General features: G+C 63.1%; 7 protein-coding genes across 7 annotated transcripts; 5 read left to right on the forward strand and 2 right to left on the reverse strand.

Moving 5' to 3' along the window:
* PFL1_03646 (uncharacterized protein) lies at positions 1–6,481 on the forward strand (the record flags this gene model as incomplete). The annotated part of the gene is made up of 2 exons (XM_007881165.1): positions 1–3,574; positions 3,693–6,481. 2 exons carry the CDS (start codon positions 1–3, stop codon positions 6,479–6,481), a joined length of 6,363 nt encoding a protein of 2,120 aa, XP_007879356.1.
* A 3,125-nt stretch (positions 6,482–9,606) lies between these two features.
* Positions 9,607–10,080, forward strand: PFL1_03647 (uncharacterized protein; the record flags this gene model as incomplete). Its single annotated transcript, XM_007881166.1, has 1 exon — positions 9,607–10,080. The coding sequence occupies one exon, from the start codon at positions 9,607–9,609 to the stop codon at positions 10,078–10,080; it is 474 nt and encodes a 157-aa protein (XP_007879357.1).
* A 394-nt stretch (positions 10,081–10,474) lies between these two features.
* On the reverse strand, positions 10,475–12,945 carry PFL1_03648 (uncharacterized protein; the record flags this gene model as incomplete). Its single annotated transcript, XM_007881167.1, has 4 exons — positions 10,475–10,933; positions 11,028–11,133; positions 11,241–11,428; positions 11,515–12,945. The coding sequence occupies 4 exons, from the start codon at positions 12,943–12,945 to the stop codon at positions 10,475–10,477; spliced, it is 2,184 nt and encodes a 727-aa protein (XP_007879358.1).
* A 626-nt stretch (positions 12,946–13,571) lies between these two features.
* PFL1_03649 (uncharacterized protein) lies at positions 13,572–15,099 on the forward strand (the record flags this gene model as incomplete). Its single annotated transcript, XM_007881168.1, has 5 exons — positions 13,572–13,733; positions 13,837–14,369; positions 14,470–14,604; positions 14,700–14,826; positions 14,917–15,099. The coding sequence occupies 5 exons, from the start codon at positions 13,572–13,574 to the stop codon at positions 15,097–15,099; spliced, it is 1,140 nt and encodes a 379-aa protein (XP_007879359.1).
* Positions 15,100–15,740: 641 nt separating this feature from the next.
* Positions 15,741–16,729, forward strand: PFL1_03650 (uncharacterized protein; the record flags this gene model as incomplete). The annotated part of the gene is made up of 2 exons (XM_007881169.1): positions 15,741–16,501; positions 16,603–16,729. The coding sequence occupies 2 exons, from the start codon at positions 15,741–15,743 to the stop codon at positions 16,727–16,729; spliced, it is 888 nt and encodes a 295-aa protein (XP_007879360.1).
* A 104-nt stretch (positions 16,730–16,833) lies between these two features.
* PFL1_03651 (uncharacterized protein) lies at positions 16,834–17,733 on the reverse strand (the record flags this gene model as incomplete). The annotated part of the gene is made up of 2 exons (XM_007881170.1): positions 16,834–17,425; positions 17,522–17,733. 2 exons carry the CDS (start codon positions 17,731–17,733, stop codon positions 16,834–16,836), a joined length of 804 nt encoding a protein of 267 aa, XP_007879361.1.
* A 548-nt stretch (positions 17,734–18,281) lies between these two features.
* PFL1_03652 (uncharacterized protein) lies at positions 18,282–23,046 on the forward strand (the record flags this gene model as incomplete). The annotated part of the gene is made up of 12 exons (XM_007881171.1): positions 18,282–18,479; positions 18,560–18,740; positions 18,831–19,179; positions 19,281–20,457; positions 20,548–20,670; positions 20,750–20,989; positions 21,121–21,358; positions 21,484–21,838; positions 21,935–22,076; positions 22,163–22,422; positions 22,533–22,862; positions 22,944–23,046. 12 exons carry the CDS (start codon positions 18,282–18,284, stop codon positions 23,044–23,046), a joined length of 3,696 nt encoding a protein of 1,231 aa, XP_007879362.1.
* Between the last annotated feature and the right edge of the window lie 201 nt (positions 23,047–23,247).

Genomic DNA, 23,247 nt, shown 5'->3' on the forward strand with positions numbered 1-23,247 from the left:
ATGAAGGACGCTACCGGCACCGAAGATCCTCTTAGCTGGAGGAGGCACCAGCCTGCTCGACCTGCAGGCCCTCCCCAGCTTGTCTCGATGCCCAAGGCCGAGGCCAAGGCCATCCCGCGCACCCGGATCGAGCCCGCCTGGAAGGCCAAGGACAACTGGCGCACCCACGCAGCACCTCTGTCGCAACAGGAGCAGCACCAGCACCAGCAACAGTCTCAACAACAACACCAGCCTCACCATCAGCAGCAGCAGCACACTAACCAGCACCAGGTGCACTTCAGCCATGATGCGCGCGACGCTCCCGCAGCTGCAACGTCGGCGTCCCGCCTCAGCACCAGTCTAGGAAGCACCGGCAGCACCCACCTTGCGGTCCCTTCGGCTGCCAGTGCTCGCGCGACGAACAACTCCAACCCATGGGCCAACGGAGTTGGGGTGATTGGCTCCGGAAGGCCAAACTCCTCGCTCAAGCCCAGCAGCATCGCTAGCAACGGCGCGGGAAGGACGGCCGATCTGGGCACCTCGCCGCCGCAATACAGCCGCAGCCCTCCCATGCACTCCGACAAGTGGTCCTTGACCCAGCCGACGCCCGGTCCAGCGACAAAGCTACGTGCGCTCCAGATTGGCGGCGGTATCGGCGGCCGTCTCCAGCCGCTGGACGGCCAACGCGTCCACCCGACACCAGTCAACCGGGCCCTCACGGAAAAGGAGCGCAACGAGAACTGGATGCTCACCCCGACCAGCTCTCTGCCGAGCCTGCCAGGGACGCCGAGCAAGCCCCGTGACTCGAGCATCGACAGCGCCAGCAACGTCGCCCAGGCTAACGCCGAGAGGACGCAGGCGGTCGACGCCAATGCCCTCCATCGGCGTCGCGAGCACGAGTCTCGAGTCTATGGATCGAACGCTCAAACCACTTCGCGCGTCGGAGGACTTTCGAGTGCCTTTTCGGCCTCGCAGCAGCAGTCACTGCCTCGGACGCCCGTCGTCAATTCGGCATCGACGTTCGCGTCGGGCGCCTCTCCGGCGACTTCTGGCTCGCTGTTGAGTAGAGGCCTCGGTGGTCCGATCCACTCTTCGCCCAAGCGGTCGCCGCTGGTCGTGTCGGGCCGTTCTGGCGCGCGTGGGAATGTCTACGCCGCTCCTGGCCATGCCTACGGACCTGGCGCTGGACAGCCCGCGGCAGCGACCTCGGCTTGGAGCCCGGGAGCCTCGCCCAAACTCCTTGACCGGACCCTGGCGCCCATCGCCCGGCTCCCAATCATCGAGACCGCCTCGCAGCAGGCGTACAACGACTCTCCTAGCCACCATGTCTCGACCTCAGTGGCGGGGCTGTCTTCGCTGCGCTCTCCTGGCGCCCTCACGAGGCGGGATTCGGTCGCCTCTGCCGCATCCTCGGTACAGGGCGGCTATAGCCTCTCTCGGTCCCGACGCAGCTCGCAGGTGATCTCGCCCACTTCGCCGCCCGGGACCTCGAAGCGTGTTGGTGTCTACCGACCGCCTCACCTCCGCAACCGAGGCAGCGTCTCTGGCCTCCGACCCAGCGTGGCCCACTACGATCGAGTTAGGACCCCGAACCTGCGCGGCCACAGCCGCTCGCGCGAGTCGTCTGTCTCGCTGAGTCGTGGCGGCAGCAGGCCTCCATCATCGCTGGCCTTCTACCGCGCCGACACAATCCCGGAGCATGGTACTCCCGATCCCAGCCGCTTCCCGCATCATCGCGAGAGGCTGCAGAGCATGACGTCGGTTGCTGGGTCGATCAGAGAACGAGAGGACAGCCTTGGCTCCGAGGATAGGCGATCATACCTCGCACACGGCGAGCGGTTCGTGGCTCCGGATGCCAGGACCAACGATCCAAGCGACGACCCAGTTCAGGCTGCCAAACTGGCCTTGGACGGTGCATCTCTGGTGGCAAAGCTCGAGGAACAATCGAGGATTGACGACGAGCGCATCCGGCTCAGCCGCCGGAACCGCTTCGATCGCTCGAGCGACGATGTCTTTGCCGAGACGCGTTCGCGCCTTGACAACAGGCCATTCAATGACCTTGACGGCGACAAGAGCGGTGCGAACGACGACAGTCACGGCAAGCGCCAACATGGCGATGACATCGATGCCATCGACGATGACAACGATGTTGATGAGGACGACGACAACGCCAGCCAGGAATTCTTTGACCTCTCGGCGGACGATTTGATGCACTACGGCGCCTCGGACGGCTATCCTCTCAGCCGCAACGGAAGCGCAATCGAAGGGCGTCCGCCGGGCGACATCTTCGAGGTCGGCGACCGACTCGGGCCCGGTCTCGAGCACGAGGGTCAGATGATCCGGATCGCCGAAACGACCCCGGGCTTTGTCGATCAGAATGGCGATCTGACCGGCAGCCAGCTCGAGGTGGTCAGGAAGCTCGGAGAAGGCAGCTACGCCGTAGTCTACTTGGTCCGCGAGGTGATGCCCGAAGACCCCCAGCTGACCGATGCGGACGGGGCGTTCTCCATCGCCGACGACGAGGATGCCGAGATGCAGCCCGCCGCTGCCCGAGCCGCCTTCATCACCGGGTCGAGACAGGGGCGTCGGTCGGGCTCGATGCCGCAGTCGCCTGACCCGCATCCGTCGTATGCGGCTGCCAGGGCGCTGATCCACAACGAAGACGAGGCCGATGAAACCATGAGGGGCCAGGACTCCGAGGACCTTCTCAGCTCCACGCTCAAGGCACACGTCGACGCTGGCGACACGACGATGTCGTACCACTCACCATCACTCGAGCAGCGCCGACGCAAGGACCTGCAGGACGAGCAACATCAAATGCAGCAGCAGCAGCAGCAGCAGCAGCCTCGCACCACTCCTTTCACGCCGCGCGAGTTCGCCCTCAAGTGCCTCTGCAAACGCGATCTGCCAGAGGACATGCTCGAGATCCAGCGCCTCGAGGCGACCATTCATCAGTCGATCCCCGCGCATCCCAACATCGTGACCCTCTACCGCACCTACGAGACGCAAGACTGGCTCTTCCTGATCCTCGAGTACTGCCCGGGTCAGGATCTCTACTACTGGCTCGAGCAGGCGCAGGACACGGACGCTGCCGTTGCCGCAGATGGGCCCGGCAGGGTCAACGGCGAGGACGACGCGTCGGCCCGACGCTACCAACGCGACAGCGTATCGCCTCGGCCGGGCGCTGACGGTGACGACATGAGCGTGGGCGAGTTGGGCACTTCGCTCGACGCGACACCGCCTTCGCCATCGCTGCTGGCGTCGACAGCTGGCAGTACGCTGCTGTCGCGTCGGCGTGTGCGCCTGATCTCGCGCATGTTCCGACAGATCTGCGATGCCGTCCAATTCTGCCACGACCGCGGCATCAGCCACCGCGACATCAAGCCGGAGAATTTCATCGTCGAGGACCGCCGGTACACGGAAGAGGCTGCGGCTGCCTCTCCGTTTGCGCCGGACCAGAGCGTCAGCACAGTGGCCGACAGCATGAGAGACACGGAGGCTCGCGTAATCGTCAAAATGACCGACTTTGGTCTCGCGACTGCCGACGAGCGCTGCGACGACTTCGACTGCGGCAGCAAGCCCTACATGGCCTTCGGTGAGTTCTCAATGGCTGCAGCTTGGCTGTTCTTTTACGAGATCTCAGCTTCGGCCGGAACGCCGACCCGTTGAAACTCCTCCTGACGCTCTCCTCCCCTTTCCCGCTGCCGCCACAGAATGCCACAACAACGTCTCGTGCGACTACGATCCCAAGCAGGCCGACGTGTGGTCGCTCGGCGTCGTCCTGCTCAACCTGCTCTTCCACCGCAACCCCTTCACGGAGCCCTCATCCGACTGCCCGTCGTTTTCCGCCTACTGCTACGACCCGGTCGGCTTCCTGATGGATTCATTCGACGGTCTGACTGAAAAGGTCGCCTGCTACCTCGCCGAGAACGTCTTTTGCTCCGTCGACGTCGAGACCGGCGCCAGGAAGCGCGTCTCTGCCGGCGAGCTGTCGCGCTGGGCTCTCGGACTCGTTGAGCACCTGGACCTCAACGGTCCTGGCCCTGGACGCATCTCCCGCGGCGCCTCGATGTACGCTACCACGCCGCTGATCCACTCGAGGACCACGTCCATCTCGACGCTGCCATCAATGCTCGGATCGCCCAAGGGTCGCTCGCGGTCGATCGCCCGGGAGGGCAGCATCGACCTGCAGGGCCTCAACGACTTCAATACGGACGGCCTCTACCGCTCAAGCTTCTTCGGCGGGCTGCGGGACAGCATCTCGCCTGGGCCAGGTCTCTTTACCCCAGACGTCTTGCCGTCGCCTCGCTTCACCCCGTCGCCTCGGCCTGCCGAGCGCAACCCGTTCGACGCCCAGTATGGCCGCGCGTCGCCGCTCCCGCCGGCGCAGAGCCCAGAGCAGCAGAGCGAGCCCGTCAAAGGGTCTGCCCTGCGTCAGGAGGTTGTGCTGGACCAGCACTCCTCTCCGCGGACGACGGTCGACTCCGACTACCAGGAACGTCTGGACCGCGACGAGGTCGACGCCATGCTGCAGTGCGAGTCCAAAGCGCCCGGGACCTCGGCGGAAGAAGACCTTCGGCCGTCGTCGTCACATCGCAAAAGCCTGGTGCTTGATGCCGGCAGTCTGCCTGCCATCATCGATGTCGAGGACGACGTTGAAGAGATGTCTGACAAGCATTCGGCAACAGCGGCTGAGGCTCCCGCGGAGAAGTCCGTTCCCGCAGAGCAGTCGGACGATATATCCAACGACAACGGCATCGGCAACAGCAGCGACCATGAGACGGACCCGGACGGCGACGACGAGTCGGCTGCGGTCGCGCCCGGCGAGGCTGGCGAAGGAGATTGCGGCGACGACCCGTCCGAGCCTTCGACCGAAGCGACAACTGCCAAGCCAGCAAGCATCACAGCATCGAATCACTCAAAGCGCCGAAAGCGCGGGGCCAGAAAGGGAAGGACGCTGGCCAAGCAGCTCAAGCGGTCGCAGTCGGTCGAGAACCTCTCACGCGTGACCGACATCGACGTCGAGGCGCAGGCCCGGGACGCCACGATCCGCGAGCTGGCCCTTGCCTCGGAGACTCTGGCACGTCAGATGAGCAAGATGAGTGGCAAACAGGCCGATGCCGAGGATGCCCGGTCGGCCGCCGTTCCCAGCGTCAGCCTGTCGCCCCCAACCGCCGCTGCAGCGGCCAAGTTCAACCTGCAAGTCCTGTCTCCGGTGCAGCGAGCGGACCTCGGCGCCGCTGATGCCGCAGCCAACACTGCGACCAGCCTGGTCAATGGACGCGCTTCAACCGACCGTGCCAGCCTGGCCGAGACTGCCTCAACCGTCTCTTCCAATTGGTCATCGGCTGCTCAGCGACGCGAGCGGATCAATGAGCGCAAGGCCGGCGCCGCACCTACGCTACAGGACTCAGGGCGCTCGAAGCCCATGTCGTGGCGAGAGAGGAACCCGTCTACGACGACATTCTCTTCGCTGGCCTCCAACAGCACCGTGTCGAGCCGCAGCTCGGTCTCTTCGGAATCCTCGAGCGTCTATTCGACCGCGTCGGCGCCGGCGGCCCTCACGAAGCGCGACCCCTCGCTGCGGTCGCGGTCGCGAGCGAGTGGGCTGCTCAGCGTCACCGGTCTCGGCACCATCTCGGAGCGCGAGAAGCCGCAGCGCAAGGAGGTCGACGCCAGCTATCTCGCCGGCATCTTCGGAGGCGACGAGGCGAGAGCGATGGACAAGAAGCGCCGAGAGGCTCGGGAAAAGGCAAAGGCCGAGGCCGAGCGGGAGCGAGGCAAGGGCAAGCTCCTCGAGCTGCTCCAAGACACCAAGAGCAAGGACAGTGTGGGCGACAAGGACAAGGCGGCAAGGAAGGACACCGGCCTCAGCCGCCAGAGCACCCACGACAGCCAAGCCTCCGCAGCCGCATCGCCTTCGCCGTCGACGTCGTTTGTCTCGCGCTTCCGGCGACCGGGCTCGTCTTCGTCGGCCAAGAGCAAGGATTCGGCATTCAAGGCCATCGATGCGTCGGGCGCCTCGAACGCGTCGTCATCGCCGTCCAAGCCCGCCTCGATGTCGCCCCCTGTTCCGGTTACCGGGAGCATCGGAGGTGGTCTCGGCCTCCGGCGTGACGCCGCCACGAGCGCCAGCAGCCTGCAGACCGCGTTGGAGCCGCGTGAGGTCGGTGCAGGCGCGACCCGCTCGGCATCGCTCCGAAGATCTGGTGACAAGAATCAGCTCAACGGCGACAGCAACGTGGCGCCCATGAGCGAGGCGGCCCCGCATCGCGGTGGGTCTTTACGCTCTCCCTCGCAGGCGTCGTTTGTCAGTCTTGCCGGCAAATCGACAGCTTCACACCTGGCGCCGCTGTCGTCGCCCTCGGCATCGTCATCGCACGTTCCCGAGGCGGGTTGCAGCGATGCCGCCGCTCCGACAACTGCCCCGGCCCCGGTGGCCAAGAAGAGGGGCATGGGCAAGTTCTTTTCGGGCATGCGTGACACGCTCATGAATCGTTGAGGACGAGCTCGCGCGGCGACAGGCGGACAGCCACGATCCCCAACCATGCAGGTTTACGTTCTCTTCCGGTAAGGGGTCGATGCCGAGCCATGGCTGCCACGCGGACGGAGTCGGTACGGCAGCTTCGTTAAGCTCGCCTCGGCCACCAGACGGCTGCTTGGCGGACCCTCTCCCTCCGTTGCCAACCTTTGGAAACGCACCTCGTTCTCAAGATCACATCCACCACCCGATTCGATCCCTCGACACACTCTCACACGCACACACACCTCCAACACCCCGGTACCCCATCCATCTTTGTATTTGTTCCGTCTGGTCGAATTCGCACAAACATAAACCCAAACGCAATGTCATTCTCTCTGTGGATCAGACCGATGAGGAGGGGCCGGCGAGTGGCTGGGCGAGGACGGTTCGCAGACGTCAACGAGCAGCGATTGCCGGCAGGCTCTCATATAAGAGGTGGATGAGAGGGCTTGGGCCTGTGGACGGCGCGGCGACTCTTAATCGGCCTCGTGGCCGAGGCTGGAACGCCGCGAGATGGGACCTGCGTCGAAGCTTGGCGAGCGGAACGGGCAACACGACGCTCGGCGGGTATACTCTGTGCAGTATGAGAAGAGAGGCAGGAGAGGAGCATCGATTCAGCGGAACGGCTTCCTGTCCTACGGCATCCCGGCCAGGCCGTGCCAGAAGCAACTTATGAGCCTTGGCGGCGACAACTAACGGCGACTTGAGGGCGGGTCGGGGTCAGAAAGAGAGCGGCGAATACGTAAAACAAGGCCGGGCGGTACATGACGTAGAGGTAGGCCCCCGGGCGGGGCTTTTTTTCTCGATAGAGTGCGCTTTGCATACGCAGATCTTCCCGACCGGGTTCGGCATCGAGCTCCGCTCAATCACACGGCCACGGCCAACCTTCGAACGGCACTGGCCGGCAGGCAGCAACGTTGTCAGAGTCTTCGGCATGGCATAGAGGAGATTGGCACCGTACAGTAAAGAGTAGAAAGCGCGGCGTTCTTGGTCGCAGCAACGGGTCCGACGGTGCGCGTGTGCGGTAACTTTGCCAGCCCTTTGAATGGTGGCCAAGCTGTCTGGACGGGCGAGTGCAACGTCATGCCTTGCGCCTCTACTCTAGGCAGTTGCACGCCTTACCTTGTGATGCACAAGCTGAAGGTGACGGAGCAACCCTCGGCATCGGATCGGCATCGGATCGAAGAAGCAGCACGCACGCCAGACGAGGGCCCAGAGGGGAGCGCTAAACGAGGCCCGCCAGCTCCAACGTGATGAGCTTACTCGATGCGACCATGTGGGCACCTACACATACACACCTACATACGAGCTCACAGCTACAGTACCAACCGACGCTCGGTCCACCGGCCGATGAGAGAAGAAAGAAGTTAGGTTGCACACGAGCAAGATCGGGGGTGGCCCCCGGTCAGCCGGCCGGTTCCTGGTGGTGATGTGAGAGCATTCCGGGGTCTGTTTCGGTTAGGGCCGACCTTGCCTCGCCTTGCTCAAAGACAGAGAGGAGGGAGGGAGGCGGCCGTACAGGTAAGGTATCGGTGGGCAGGCACGTCTGCCCGGATGTAAGCCGCTGTGGCTTCGGGAAGGCCGTGGTGATACCCTCTTGCGTGCTTCTTCTTGCCCGCCCGCCGATAAGCCGAAACAATCGCGGCCGCCTTGGCCCGCCAACCCGGGGTTTAGGCGGTGCCAGGCTAGGCCTGGCCCGGCGTGCCGTACGCGTAGCCTGGCCTTAGCTGGACGAGACCACCGCTTTCCTTGCCTCGCAATCCCCGGCCTGGTCCCATCTCCGAGTCGAGTCAGAGACTGGCAGGCACGACGACGACAATCCGGCGGCAGTGTTGCGATAGGTACTCACACACTCGTGTCTCCAAGCCAGGAGTTAGCCTCGTCGACTTGTGTTCGATGGGGTACTCTATGTACTGTCCGGAGCGCATGCTTGGCCTGTTCGACACAGTACGGCTGCTGGACCCGCCGGTTCCTACTGTAGCCTCCTTTGATGGCCTAATCGTGAAGTCACTGCTTGGCATGTAGCGTGGGTGTCGCTCGCTGAGGACAGATAGATAGAAGAGTTGCGAGCATAGGGGTCCGGCCGCGTGTGTCTGCTTCTTGGCAGGGCAGTCTGCGGATGCTACGGCCGACGACGACGACGACGGCGACGAGGCGGGCCTGCGCGCGTATGTATCCGCGGGCGGCCGGGCGGGACGACGCTGCCGACTCGAGGCGGGTGGGCAGCCAGGTACAGCTGGGAGTCAGGCAGGCAGGCAGGCTTGGCCGGCTTGGCTCAGCACAGCCCGAACCGGGGCGAGGCGAGGCGGGGTGAGGCAGGGCAGCTCTAAAATCCAGCCTGCCTGGCACAGCGCCCTCTTCTCGCCAAGACACGGCTTCGGAACAAAGTGGCCGACGACCACATAGGCGGGCCGCCAGCCTCGGAGGAAGGAAGCCAGCCAGCTGCTCGGACTGTAAAGGCCGAAGGCGCAGGCTAGGCGGCCCTGCCTGATTTTGGCCCCTCCACACGCAAAGTGGATGGCCTGGCACTTACCGCGGCACAAGACTTCCGTCATCTCTCCTCTCTCTGTTGCTCCAACGGCCCGGAGAGGCGGACGTGACGTTTTGCGCTTTCTCCCCCCTCTTTCCTGCGGAACGACGGCACGGCCTCACTTCGTTGCGCGACGGCTTCTTACGAGAGGCTCCACCACACCGGCTTCACGCCTCCGTATCTCCTTTCATCTCAACACAGCACAGTCTGCCGCCTGGACCCGGCCCCACATGGAAGCCAGCGGTCGACAAAGAACCAGCAGGCTATGTAGGGGGCTCGACCGCGAAGGTGGGTCAGGTATATAGACCTCCTCCTCTCTTTGCTCATGAGCGAGCATCGCCCTCTGCGTTCTTATCCTACCTTCGTCCTCCCACGACCACCAACGAGTACCACCACGATCCGAGCGCCAACGTCTAGCACAGCTGCCTGCCAATCTCGCCTCGTTGCAAACGCATTGCACGCTACCCACTTGACCAAGCACGACCACTGGACGACGCTTACACAGCCAACACCAAAGTCACTAAAGACAGCCAGCTAGCCACCGCAGCACCGCAGCACCGCAATCTCCCTCACAATGCGAGACGCCAGCGTCATCCCCATTGGCGGACCGTCCTACACGCCACGGATCTCGGTCTCGTCGCACTCGCCCTCAGCCTCTTCCTCGTCGTCTTCCTCGTCCTCCTCCTCCTGCTACTCTCCAACGTCGGAGCACTCGTTCCGCACCTCCCTCGATGCGCAGCAGGTGCAGTACGCCCGCTCGATGGCGTCGCACACGGCCTCGATGTGGCAGCGCGAACGCCTGGCCATCGAAAAGGCCAAGCTCGACGGGACCTGGAAGGGCGACATGACCAGCCGCACAAACGGCAGCGCCAAACCCGTCCCCGGCGACGACGACATCGAGGTCCAGCACCAGGCCGAGGGGAAACGGACAAAGAGGAAGAACAACACCACTGGTTCCACCCGGGACCGTACCAGGGACATCAAGAGGGACCTCCCCTCGTCGTCTTCCGGGTCAGAGAGGAGGTGGTGGAGCTGGAGACGTGCCTGAGGTTCTCCTCAGCCTTCTCTTGTCTTCACCTTGTCTCGGTCCGCTCGGCGCTGGTTCGCTTCCACACGCGGCGTCGACGTCCTCTTCGCATCCCCGCCTCTCGATCTGCTCTCTCCACGTCTCTTGGGTCCTTCCTGCAATACCTCGGTCCTTCACTTGGCCTCCCTCAAGCCTCCTTTCTCCGCACGCACCTCTTTGTCGCATTGTACTCGTATCCATCCGACTCTTTTCCTTCTCCGTCCTGCACGCAACGCCTCGTCGCATCGTCTCGCGCCTGGATGCTGATTTGAATGACCATATCATGTCACCCGCTTCCGCTTCGCATGTCTGTCCGCGCCCGTATCTCTGGTTATCTTCAGGTGCCGTAGCGCATCGCTCGCCATTGCTCGCCTCGTCACCCCACGTTGGAGAGTGCCGCCAGCGCCGCGACAAACTCATTGGGCCGCAGGATCTCGGTGCTGCCGTACGTGATCCGCTTGCCCGTACCGCCCGACGCACCGGGCACACCAAGCCCGCCGCCGCCGCCGCCACCCGGCTGGGCGGGCGTGCGAGCCGCGTACTCCATCAGGTTGGCGTACTCGACGTAGCCGCCGCCCCCGACGACAAAGACGATGGCCTCGTTGAACGTCTGCCGCGCCTTTACGCCTCCGCCCGCCATACCGCTGCGGCCCCGCGCTGCTTTGGGGTCGAAAAACAGGTACTCGTCCGTCTCCTGCAGCGCTTGGCTGCTGGCCGACGACGGGTCCATCAGCGAAGCCGTCAGCCGCGTCACGGTAAAGTCCTTCTGGGCGGGCAGGAAGTTCTTGACTCCTGCGACGAGGTCCAGGCCGCTGTCCTTGAGCCGATCCGTCAGCTGTGTTGGTCAGAGAGCGAGGGTCGCTGTGTCAGTACCAGGCGAGCTGGAAGGCTGGGCAGGCATCTCGGGCGCCACCAGAGGACCAACTCACTCTGGAGCTCAGCGAGCTGAATCCCCGGAACAGCTGACCACCGTCGCTCGACGGCGCCGGCGCAGGTGCAGACGCCAGCATCGTCATCCTCGTCAGCTCCCGGACCCTGTTGCGACAGCATGAGAGGGGACGGAGGAGCTCGGTCAGTACTCTGCTGGTGCGGCTGCAAGCCGGAAACGGCACGCAAACACGACGGCGACGCCTGCTGCTCACTTCTTGACGTATTGCAGCGCGGACAGGTCGGCGCCTTGTTCCTTGAGCACCTTTTCGAACTCTTCGACATCCGCCTTGGTCATGGCGCTGTCCGGTGCCGAGAGGTAGAAGATGAGGAACAGGCGCAGCTTGTCCTCAGGCAACTCAAGCGCCGGATCCTTGATCGTCTCCATGATCGTCTCCTTTTTCTGCTCGGGAAAGAGGAGGCGATGTACAGTAGCGTCAGTCGGCTGCGCAGATTGCGGCGGGGCGGCACCGCGTTGCGGTCACTCACCTGCCGCAGGATGGCCTCCTCCAGCTGGAACAAGGTATCGAGGCCGCGGCTCTTGATCCCTTGCAAGAGCCCGGTGGCGATGTTCATGTGCGCGTCAATCGTCTGCTTCCGCTGCGTCAGCTCCGGCAGCGCCGTGATGGCCGCCTTGAGGTGTGCCGCGTTGCTCGAGGCGTCCAGCTGCCCGACTTCGTCCATGCTGCTGATACCCGTCGACCGCGTGATCTCAGCGGCATCGCTCTTGTAGCGATTGAGCTCGGCATCGATGTCCTCGGCCACCTGGGGGAAGGGAGTGGCCGAGTTCTTGATCCAGAAAAAGTCCTTCGAGTCGAGGTCGTAGGTGCGCTTCGAGCTGACCCCCTTTTCGCTCGAGACGACCGTGACTCGGTTGAGCTTGAGCTCGAGCACGTCCTGCACCAGCGCCTGATAGGTCCACGAGTGGGCGAACATGGGCACCAGGTCGACGTTGCGGTCGAGGATGACGAGCAGCGGCCGGGACGTGTTCCACGACTGAGCTCCCGATGTGCTCTCAGAGAAGAGATTGCCAGCGCCGCGCGCGCTCGTCATGTGCTCTCGCAGCTTCGACTCGAGCTTCCGCGCCACCAGCTCGGCGGCGTTGCCCTTGGGTGAGCGGATGATGGGGAGGGTGCCAAGGGTGGCCAGCGTAGAGAAGAGACCCTTGGCAACGCGATCCGTCTCGGCCTCGATCTCGGTCTGGCCGTTCTTTGGGTCATTGAGCCGCTCATACGTGGTAGGAACCCGATCGGACGCGGGTGCGCCCCCGTTTGGCGTTGCGACAATCGCCTTTGCTGGCGCCGAGCTGGAGGTGGCCTGCTGCGAGGGCGGCAGCAGCTCAAAGAGATTGGGCTCGAGGACGATGTAGTCAAGGAACTGGTCATAGACCTGCTGAACGAGATGGCCCGTCCCGTCGCGCGCGACATAGGTGGCAAACTCTTCGAGCAGGGGGCGAGGCAACGTCGAGGTGAAGTTGAGGTAGTAGGACTCGTAGAGAGAGCGTTTGAGGTCGTCTGCGATGCGCTTGAGGTTCTCCATGGTGGGCGACACAAAGTAGACGGCGGGGACGTCGGGCAGCGGTGGCCTGTCGGAATGGAGCTGCATGTGAAGCGTCACTCCGTTCTCGCGGAGGTCCTGGACGCGGAGGCTGGTGGCGAGGATGTCCTTGCTGACCTTGTCCATGACGAGGACCTTCCAGACGGGCGGGCCCGAGGGCACCTCGATCTGGCCCTTGGCATCGGGACCTTCCACACCGGAGGCTGAGCCGGGGCGCGAGGTGTAGGCGGACCCTGGTGCGGACGAAGCAGTCGAGGAATGGCTGAAGCTGGGGTTGTTTAGATTGAGGAGCGACAGGAGCGACTGGAGCTGTGCGGAGCGTAGGCTGGAGCCGGCGGCTGCGTAAGATACCGGTGTGGCCATGGTGGCCGCCGAGTCAAGGTTCTCGTTTCTCCGGCAGGAGCGGCGAGCAGATGACCGAGCAAAGCAGGGTAGGAAAGTCGCTCTGCGAAGGCCAAGGCGAGAGTGTGAGGTGATGGCGAGGGTGAGAGGAAGGCCACGCTGGCGCTGCCTTGCCTGGCAACATGGTCCGTTCGCTGGCCACCTCCGATCGGCCGTCTGTGGGCGACCCTCGGGACGATCTCGGCCGGGAGAGCTAAAACCTCTTTCACCTCGCAGAGCTTCCGGCCTCCGGTTGGCCGCGCTTGCCGGCCGGCCGTTTTTGTCGCAATCAGCAACGCATCGATCCATCAGCGATGCCACCACCACCGTCGTCTATGCACGCATGGCATACCACCGCTAGTCACCCGCCTCTCCTCGCCTTCATTCCATCCAGCCTCGGACACAGCAGCAGAGCCAATATAAACACCAACAGCGCAGTCGACGTCCCTTGCGCCTGATCCGTTCCTGCCCATACCTCCCGCGATCCGACGCTGTCCATTGCCTGCCTGCAACCGGCAGACAAACCACCCCGAAAGATATCACTTTACATCGGCGACTACGTCCAACATCTCCCTCGCTCAGCCATCACATACGCCTTTCCGCACATCATGAGCCGTCCTGGAGCTCGCGAAGAAGGCCGCGAGCCTACGTCCGAGGAGCAGGAGCCGCCAGTCTTTGAGCAGGGCGTCAACACCGCGAGCGACAAGGGCGCCGACATTGTCGATGCTCTCGCCGTCGAAGACATCGATGTCAACCTGTACAGGAGCAAGGTGAGATGCCGGACAAGAAATTGAAGGGCGTCGTAGGAGCATCGAAGGACGATCGCTGATGTGTCTGCCTGCCCTGGAACCGGATGCATCCGCTCCCGCTCAGACGCTTTGGACACCTGCGAGGGCAAGGGGCGTCTTCGGCGGACAGGTCATCGCCCAGGCGGTGGCTGCCGCGGGCAAGACGGTGCGCGAAGGCATTCACCTCCATTCGTTGCACTGCTACTTTTTGCTGGCTGGTGACCAGTCGGTCCCCATCCTCTATCAGGTGGCCCGCGTGCGCGACGGCGGCTCCTACGTCACCCGCTCCGTCGATGCGACTCAGCGCGGCCGCACCATCTTCACCATCATACTCTCCTACCAGAAGCCCGAGCCGTCCCAGCCCAGCTTCCATATTCCCGTACCCACCCTCGACGAGGACGGCACCAACATGACCAACTCGCACACGGGCGCGTACGCCACGGGTCTCGAAAAGCACATCAAGGACAACGGCTTCAGCAGCCTGCCCCCGCCGGAGAAGTGCCCGCTCAACGAGGAAAGGTACATGGAGGTCGTCGCGCGGCCCGATGTGGACCCAAGGATCAAAAAGGTCCTCCAGGGCTGGATCGAGGACCGCCAAAAGAGCCCAGTCGAGATCCGGTGAGTTGAACGGCGGTCGATCCGAGTCCAGCGTCGACGAAGCCTCTGACTGACGACCTGTCGAACCCTGCCCTCGCCCACGTTTGCTGTGTTCCCACAGAGACGCGCTTCCGGGCATGTACGACCGCCACGGCCACGCGACCCCGGGCAACTCGCAGGCGTTCTGGATGCGGACCAGAAAGCCCATGGCCGGAGGCATCGAGGCGCAAAAGGTAGCGCTAGCCTACGCCAGCGAGTGAGTCGAGCAGCTCCGCCTGTGTGCTACGTCATCTTGCCGTGACGTCGGGGCCAAGACTGACGTGCTTTCAACGCACCGTGCCCGCGTTGCAGCTTCTATTTGCTCTCGACGGTGGCCAAGGCGCTCAACAATAGCCGCAACATCAAGATGATGGCGTCGCTCGACCACAGCATGTGGTTCTACGACACCTTTGACGTTTCCGAGTGGCTTTTGTTTGTGGTGAGTCGCGGGGCGGCCGTTGTGTCGTTGTCCGTTGCAACGCAACGATCGCTGACGCTCGGTGTTCGGTATTGGGTGACGTGTGCACAGATGCAAACGCAAGCCGCCAGCAACGGGCGAGGTGTGGTCATGGGGCGCATCTACCGCCGGGACGGTACGCTGGTAGCCGTGTGCGCGCAGGAGGGGCTGGTGAGGGGCAAGAGTGCCGACGAGATCCAGAAGGAGGTCGAGAAGCGGCGCGGCCAGGGCAAGACGACGGCCAGCAAGCTCTAGCTCCTTTGCAGTGTCGTAGCTTAGCGTGCCCAACCGGTCGCTTTTTTTTTGAGCGCCGTGGTGTCTCTTGTTAATGGAGGTTCTGTTCTCGACTGCTTGCGAGATGACGACGACGATGGCGACGACGATGCTGATGCGGATGCCGTCTCTGTCCGGACAGGCTGAGTGGCGATCTGAAGAGGACTCGAGCAAGGTGCGGAGAAGGGTCGCGGTAGGCGGCTAACGCCGGCCTGTCGGATGTGGCGGCCAGCGAGGCTGGCAAATCGACGCACGGACGCCGGCGCTCTTCCCCGCCTTTCGCCCGCCGGCGGCCTTTTGACGGTGCCAGCATATGCATCTCGCTCGAGCTTCTTCGTAATCGCGGCCGCGACGTCCGTCCCGCAATCGAGCCCCGCACCCGGGCCGACGGCTCATTCTTGTCCCTACTGTTGGTTGTTTCCGTACCACCCACTATGGCCGCTTCCCCATCCTGGACCCGTTTTTTCCCCTCGTACCGCTCCTCGTTTCCGACCTCTGCCTCTCTGTTCGGCCACCACCATAAGAACCAACGCCAGCTGGCTACGAATCTGGGACGATCATACATCTCGACCACCACCGCCCGCTCCGCTACGCACGCCACCCCGCCCTCACAGCGCGCCAAGATGGCATCCAAGTACCCGCCCTTCAAGGAGGCCGAGGCAGCCCGACCCGAGTTTGACACCTCGGCCTCGTACACGCTCACAAAGACCGTCGACCCCGACTTCAAGGCGGGCCAGGGCCTCAACTCGCACCCGGCCGCCTCGGCCGCGGCGTCCGACTCGGCATCCTACCACGTCATCGAGCTGGGCAAGACGGAGATCAGCCCAGCCATGATCTACAAGCTCCTCATCTCCGGGATCGCGCCCCGTCCCGTCGCGCTTGTTACGACGCTCAACGAGGACGGCTCGCCCAACCTCGCACCCATCTCGTGGTACCAGATGGTCTCGCACAATCCGGCCACCGTGATGATCTCGTTCGGCGGCAGCGAGGACCGACGAAAGGACTCGGAGCTCAACATCGGCCGGCTCGGCGAGTTCAGCATCAGCGCCAGCTGCGAGCCCATGGCCGAGGCCCTCAACTTTGCCAGCATCGACAGCCCTCACGGCGTCAGCGAGTTTGCCCTGACCGGCCTCACGCCCGTCAAGAGCAAGACGATCCAGACGCCGCGCATCAAGGAGAGCCCGTTCAGCATGGAGTGCACCGTCCTCGAGGAAAAGAAGCTCTACGACGCCAACGGCAAGCACACCACCACCCTCGTCCTCGGCAACATCAAGGCCATCCATATTCGCAAGGACACCATCAACCCGCAGACGGGCGCCATCGACGCGCAGAAGACGCTCCCCATTACCAGGATCGGCGGACTCCAATACGCCAGGACCACGGTGTGAGTGCATTCGGCCAGTTGATAACGTCGACGCTGGAAATTTCGACGCTGATCCGCGCTCTGGACCTCATCCTTCCTCCCTCTCTGGATCGTCCCGACAGCGGTTACGAGCTTGAGCGACCAAAGTGGGATGTCGTCAAGGACACGCCCGAGGTCAAGCAAGCGCTCGAGCGCGGAGTCAAGCCCGTTTTCGAGAACACTGACCCTATCCTCGAAAAGTACCCCTGAGATCCCGGCCCGTCCCTTGCTAGAACGAGCCACGCCACGCTAGATCAATAGAGGTGCTTTTCTTCGTACCGCTCCGGCGACCGGTGCCGTCCCTGCTCCACTGTTCAGGGCTTCTGTGCGACGGCGAGGAAAGTGTCAAACATGCGTCCCCGCCAGTTGAACTGGGACGACTTCTCCATCTCGACGAGCTTGAGCCCGGCCGCCTCAAAGAAGCCTAGCATGTCCTGGCGGCTGAAGCCGTGCTTGTGTGCGATCACGTTGTCCTTGTTGGCGCCTGCCTGTTGATCATGTCCGTGGCCGTGTCCATGATCGTGCCCGTGACCGTGCTCGTGGCCTTCAGCTTGCCCATGCTCCGCGGGCTCGTCAAGCTTGATTGGCTCGTCCTGATGGATGAGGTCGACGATGGCAAGGTATCCGCCGCTTCGGAGGAATCCGCTCAGCACCGAGGCGACGCGGGCTGGATCAGCGAAGTGGTGGAAGGCCATTGTGCAGGTGACCACGTCCACCTGCTTGCCCTCGAGCTGCGGCGGAGTCGAGGCGAGAAGGTCGGCGGCGATGGGGTGGATGTTGTCGACCCGCGCGTCGGCAGGCTGCGCATCGAGCTTCGACTGCAGCACGCCGACCATATCTTCGGAGAGATCCACGGCGTAGATAGACTTGACTCGAGGTGCCAGCAGCATAGAGAGCAGGCCGGTGCTACAAGTAAGTCGAGCACAGGCAGCGATCAGTCCAGTCAGTGCCCGCCTCCCGTTGCATCGAGAGTAAGCCCGAGGCCGGTCTGTTCCTCCTCACCCCGCGGCAAAGTCAAGCAGCTCCGTCTGGCCGTCCTTGATGCCAGGGACGCGTTCGAGGATGCTGGCGGCATTGTCCTGCGCCAGCTGGACGGTGGCGCCCTTGCCCAGGTTGTCGTACTCCTTGGCGGTGGCGGCATAAAAAGCGCGGTTGGCCTCGGTCACCAGCTGGTGCGAAGGCGGCGCTGCGCCATTGTCTGATGGGCCGGACATGGTCAGTGTGTGGGAGGAAGAGGAGGTGGTGGTGATGAGGCGAGTTGTTGGTCGGTCGGCCCGGGTGCTTATCTAGCGAACTGCCGCCGCTTAAGTATCCGCGGGGGCGCGTCCTTGGCTGAGCCAAATGTACACCACCTCTCTGTCCATGCATGCCAACGGCATGGTCGGATCGAGCCGAAGCATGTACGGACCTAAGGCCCCGACGCCATGCGTGACTCGTCCTGCCCCCGAAACCCATCGGAAAGGCTCCGACGGGGCCGATCCGAAGACGGTGTGGTGGTGGTCGACGATAGGGCCGCCTGAAGGCCTGCCCGCCCTCGACGGCGTAACCGCAGAGGTTCGCACAGGCCGCCTCCACTCTGGTTATGGACGTCCGATTTCCGCGGCGGGCGGTCGGGCCCACGCCGCTCGGTGAGAAGGAAAAGGTCCGCCAAACTGCGGGCGAAATCCGAGACCAACACCTTCGGCCTTGCCGCACTGCCGCACACCACCCGACCCTTGGACCTCTCTGGACCGCGCTCCGACGCAGAAGCAACGCCATTACGATGGCTGGATCGGCAGTAGAAGACCGCACCATCGCTGCGGCGGATGAAGTCGGCATCGTCGAGGAAAACGAGCTGACCCGCTTCGAGAGGGCGGACGAGTACATGCAGCTACTCGACGACCTCCTCGTCCGCCGCGCTGACGGCCCTTCGTCTGCGCCAAGCCGCTCAGAAGCCATCCTGGCTGGCCTCGCCGCCATCGTGAGTCTGCAACGCGCGCCTGTCAGCATGCGCGACCGCTCACACGCCGTCGTCTGTCGTATCGCTTCGCCCGCCTGCAGCTGGACGAGTACCAGGAGCAGTCCTACCTCCTCGATCCTTACCTCGAGCGGATGGTCACGCCGCCAATTGAGGTGCTGCAAGCTCACATTCGAGGGCTAGAGTCTCTAGACGCCGATGTTGTCGTCCGACTCAGCAGGCTCGTCTACCTCTATACCAAGATTCGAGGCTACAAGGCTATCAGTGAGCCCTGACCGAGTGCGGATGCACGTGGAGAGGGTCAGTCGCTGATGGACTCCCGTCGTTGCCTCACCTCTCGTGCACCCATCACAGCAAACTTCTTCCCGCACGAGGTCGCCGATCTCGCACCGACCCTGACCTATCTCGAGAAGCTCGCCGATCCAGACCAGGCAGCCGTCGGGCGGGACGGTGAAGCCAGCGTCTTGAACACGTGCTGGGAGCTTCGCTATGTCCTGTTGCTGTGGCTCTCGCTCGTCTGCATGATCCCATTCGACCTTCGCCAATTCGATGCGCGCAGTGGCGATCTCGGCGTCCTTGGCCTTGCTGGCTCCGGTGCGATGCCCACCGCCAACAGGATCGAACATGTCGGGAGATCCTTCCTCTCGAGCCCGGGCAAGGAGAGGGACGCGGCGGCCGTGATGCTGGGTCGGCTGTTCCAACGGTGAGTGAGGAGCTCGCGATCCGATCACCTTCTCCTCACGCCTCTTTCGTAGCTATCTTGACTCCGATGCCTCTCCCGTACCTTTGATCTTCGACCGACAGGCAAGATGTTCAAGACGCCCAGTTCGAGGACTTTGCCGCCTTCTGCTCCGCCACGCTCGTGTCCAAGCCCTCTGCCTTCCTCGCGACGGGAGTCCTGCAGGCGCTCTGCGAAGTGGTGAAAACAAACGACCCAGCCTTCGTCTCCGGCAGGCTGCACTCAATACAGGCGGTGCTCGACCTATACGACGATCCGGATCGACGCGACCTGGCCGGCAACGGGCTCGTGGTCAAGAATCAGACCAAGCTTACCTGCCGTCTCGGCCTCAAACTGCTGAGGCCGCGGAAGAGGAGACGTTTCATCCACGTCCGCACCCTCGGCGCTTCCAACGACACCGCCTCCGCTAACGACGAAGCAGACGAAGACGACGACGAGGATGACGTGCCTGACCTGATTGACCAGTACATCTCGAAGCTGATTGAGTCGCTCCAGCACAAGGACACAGTGGTCCGCTATAGCGCCGCGAAAGGGCTGGCAAGGCTGTGCGAGAGGCTACCGAGGCCCTTCATCGCTCAAGTGACGGACGCGATCGTCAGCCTCTTCCACATCAACATACCGGATCTCTACGAGGGCGCCAACGACCTCAACGCAGTATCCGAATGCACGTGGCAAGGGGCGTGCATGGCACTGGCCGAGCAGGCACGTCGTGGGCTCCTCTTCGCGTCCAGCCTCGGCGAGGTGCTCGAGTGGGTCGGCAAGGCCCTCTTGTTCGACGTGCGAAGGGGTGCGCACTCGGTCGGCGCCAACGTACGCGATTCGGCGTGCTACGTCGTCTGGGCGCTCGCTCGCGCTCACGACGCCGAGGCGATCCGGCCCCACGCGCTTCTTCTCGCACGCAAGCTGGTCGCCGTCGCCACGCTGGACCGCGACGTCTCGATCCGACGTGCCGCCAGCGCCGCCTTCCAGGAGTGTGTCGGCAGGCTCGATCTCTTCCCGCACGGGATCGATGTCATCCGCATTACGGACTTCTACGCCGTCAGCGTCCGGAAGAGCGCGTTCCTACGGTGCGCGGTCGAGGTGGCGGAATTCGACGAGTACAGGTCGTTTCTCGTCGACCACTTGATCTGCGTTACTATCGCTCACTGGGATGCAGCGATGCGCCGTCTCGGTGCCCAGGCCATCGCGAGGATTGTCGGCATCGACGTCGAGAAGCTAGGGGCGCCGATAGTTGGCAGGCTGGTGAGTTGAGGGTGTGGACAGCCGTGGGCAGCATCATGATCCGGGCATACTGACTTGCGTTTTCCCGCCTCCAAATTGCGTCACGTTCAGCGGACTCTCTGTTCGGCGAAGGATAGCGTTATCCAACACGGTGCTATTCTCACGCTCGCCGAGATTGGAGCCATTTGCGCATCACGAGACGATGCGAGCACCCACGAGGCGCTCGCAGCTCTGGTACGTCGACCTGTTGGAAGACCTCATCGGAAAGGCCGCTGTCTCATCGCTTCACTACCGCCTTTACTGTTTCCGACAGCTGCTCTCGACAATCGACGACCTTGCCGCGAGCCGTCTCAAGCGTACAGCAACCGCGCAGGTCCTCGAGGCCTCCTGCCGTCTAGTCGCGTCGGCCTTCGACCTCTTTGCGCGGACGATGACAGAGCCAAAGCATTTCTCCAAGGCCGACTCGTGGACGACCGTCGTCTACCTCTCTCTGCAAGACCCCGACGAGACTGTTCACGGGGCCGCATCCTTGGCAGTCAGGAACGCCAGCAAGGTTGTGGCATGCGGAGAAATGATCGACAGATGAGTTTCCCGGCTCACCTTTGCCGTCGGTGGCCAAGCTTCACGCTGACATCTTGACATCCCTGTGGTCTCTCTGCCCACGGCGATCGTACCGCTGTGCAGGGATGGAAGGCGTTTTCAGTCGCGCAGCAGCAGAGCAACGCCCTTGTCCTGGGCTCCTACGATTATACTCGGCACGCTGACCGGTTCGAGACGGCCCTCGATCACTTGATGGCGATCGTCGATGTCAAGAACGCCAAAACGCCTGCTAGCCGATACTCAAGCAACGTCGAATCGAGGAGAAACGCCTACATCGCCCTGGTGCGCGCCATCGAAAGTGTTGAAGGGCAGTGCGAGTCGGGTAAGTGCAGCAGTGTCTGTCTGCCCGGACCGCTCTCAAAAGCAGGAGTGCTGATGAAAAGTCGGTTCCATGTCCCTTCTGACCGCCTCAAGGCAACGCAATCCTGCGACCGTCCTTCCTTCAAGCCATCATGGTGACCCTCCTCTCTGGTCTCGAAGACTACTCGACAGACCAACGCGGAGACGTGGGGTCATGGATCCGCCTCGCCTGTCTCTCGGGTCTGTCGCGGCTGCTCAGCCTATTTCGAGGTCGGCATCGCCGGGACTCGACAACCATCGCCGAGCGAGACGAGTACGTGACGCTCGAGCTGTACGACCAGGTCGTCGGCGGTATAATGAAGCAGACGGTGGAGCGGATCGACCATGTCCGCGAAGTAGCGGGCGGATGTCTCCTCCAGCTCTGGAACGACGAGCGGTCTGCAACAGAAAGACAGTCATGGTGGAGGATGAAGGGCGGGCAGGTGGTCAAGGAGGCATTCATGTACGTCCTTGAGCGCCTTCGGATGTCCCCGCGGCGACAGATGCAAGCTGAGCTGACCGTTTCACTTGGTTTCCCAACCGTCGATGCGCAATACAGCGACCAAGATGGCAGCATGATCGACTTCAAGAATGCCAATAAGCTCTTTCCGCAGGCCGTCAAGCTGCTCCTCATCCCTCGCTACAGGGGGCAGGTCTTGCTCGGCCTCCTCACATCGGTCGGGAGCAAATCTGACCTCGGTGTTCGTCCCTCGCCGTTTCTTCGACCTCGCTCCGTTGTTGTCGTGCTGACCAACTCAATGCTCCACTCGCCTGCGCATCGGCACAGCATCGAACGATCCTTTCATCTCTCATCGCCTTCTTCTCCAACCCAAGCTCTCCCTCTCTCCTGGTGGAGGGGGAGGGGGAGGCGTATACGCTCTACGACCTTTTCGAGGATCTGGCGCTCTTGCTCAAGCGGAGCCTGACCAAGAACAACATCGTCGTGCCCGCCCTTGAGCTCCTGCGCGGCATCGTCGAGGGCGGATTGCTTGAAGAGGCGCTCGAGCACGTCGATACCGAGGGGACGCGGAAGTGGGAGACAATCCTGTACGTCCTCTCCCATTCAGTCGACGACGTACGCGGCCCAAGTGTTGGAAGCCAGGCGGCCATGCTGAGTCGACCTCCTTCCCGTCTTCCCCCTCGTGTCCCGAAACCAGGACGACGCTCCAACGCACGAGCACTCACGCGTTGAGCACGTTGAAGTCGCATCAACGCATCAACGCCTCGATCCTCTTCTCGTTCTCGCTCCTCCCGCCCTCTCTGGCTCCGTGCTTTGCTCCCCACCACCGGCTGGGCACGGTCATACTCGATCGACACCTCAAGACCTTCCTCAGCGTTCCCTACCCCACCATCCGCGCCAGGGCCGCCGAGTACCTCTACACCCTCTTGAACGTCCACGATCTCCTTCCTATCGCAGAAGAGGACGAGGACGAGGGTGAAGGCAAAGGGGCAGAGGAGGTCGAAGGCGTCTTGACGGAGACGAGATGGTGAGTCCTTGCTTTCACCTCGTCGACGATCCGGCATCCGCTCACACCTTCCGGGGTTCATCGGCCGATTGATCACACCAGGGCCACCGCAAGCACCGCGACCTACACCCTCGCGGCCGAGGTCGTCGTTCGAGAGCTGAAACGCCTACTCCTGCCCACCGCCGAGGAAGCTGTAGCGCCTTAGACTCGTCCAGCACGGCGCGCAAGAAACGAGTACCACGACGACGACAGGAGACGAGGCACATCGATCTCTTTGCGGAAGAACCCGTATCCGATAGATGCGCGGGGTGACTGCTGAGTTGGGGGTATCAAGTATGCTGCACGCGAAAGAATCAGGCAATAAGTCGATGAGGGATGAGGATAGCTTAGGCGGCGAGGGCTTCGC

Source organism: Pseudozyma flocculosa (assembly GCF_000417875.1).
Source record: "Pseudozyma flocculosa PF-1 unplaced genomic scaffold scaffold00011, whole genome shotgun sequence".
NCBI classification, from domain to species: Eukaryota; Fungi; Basidiomycota; class Ustilaginomycetes; order Ustilaginales; family Ustilaginaceae; genus Pseudozyma; species Pseudozyma flocculosa.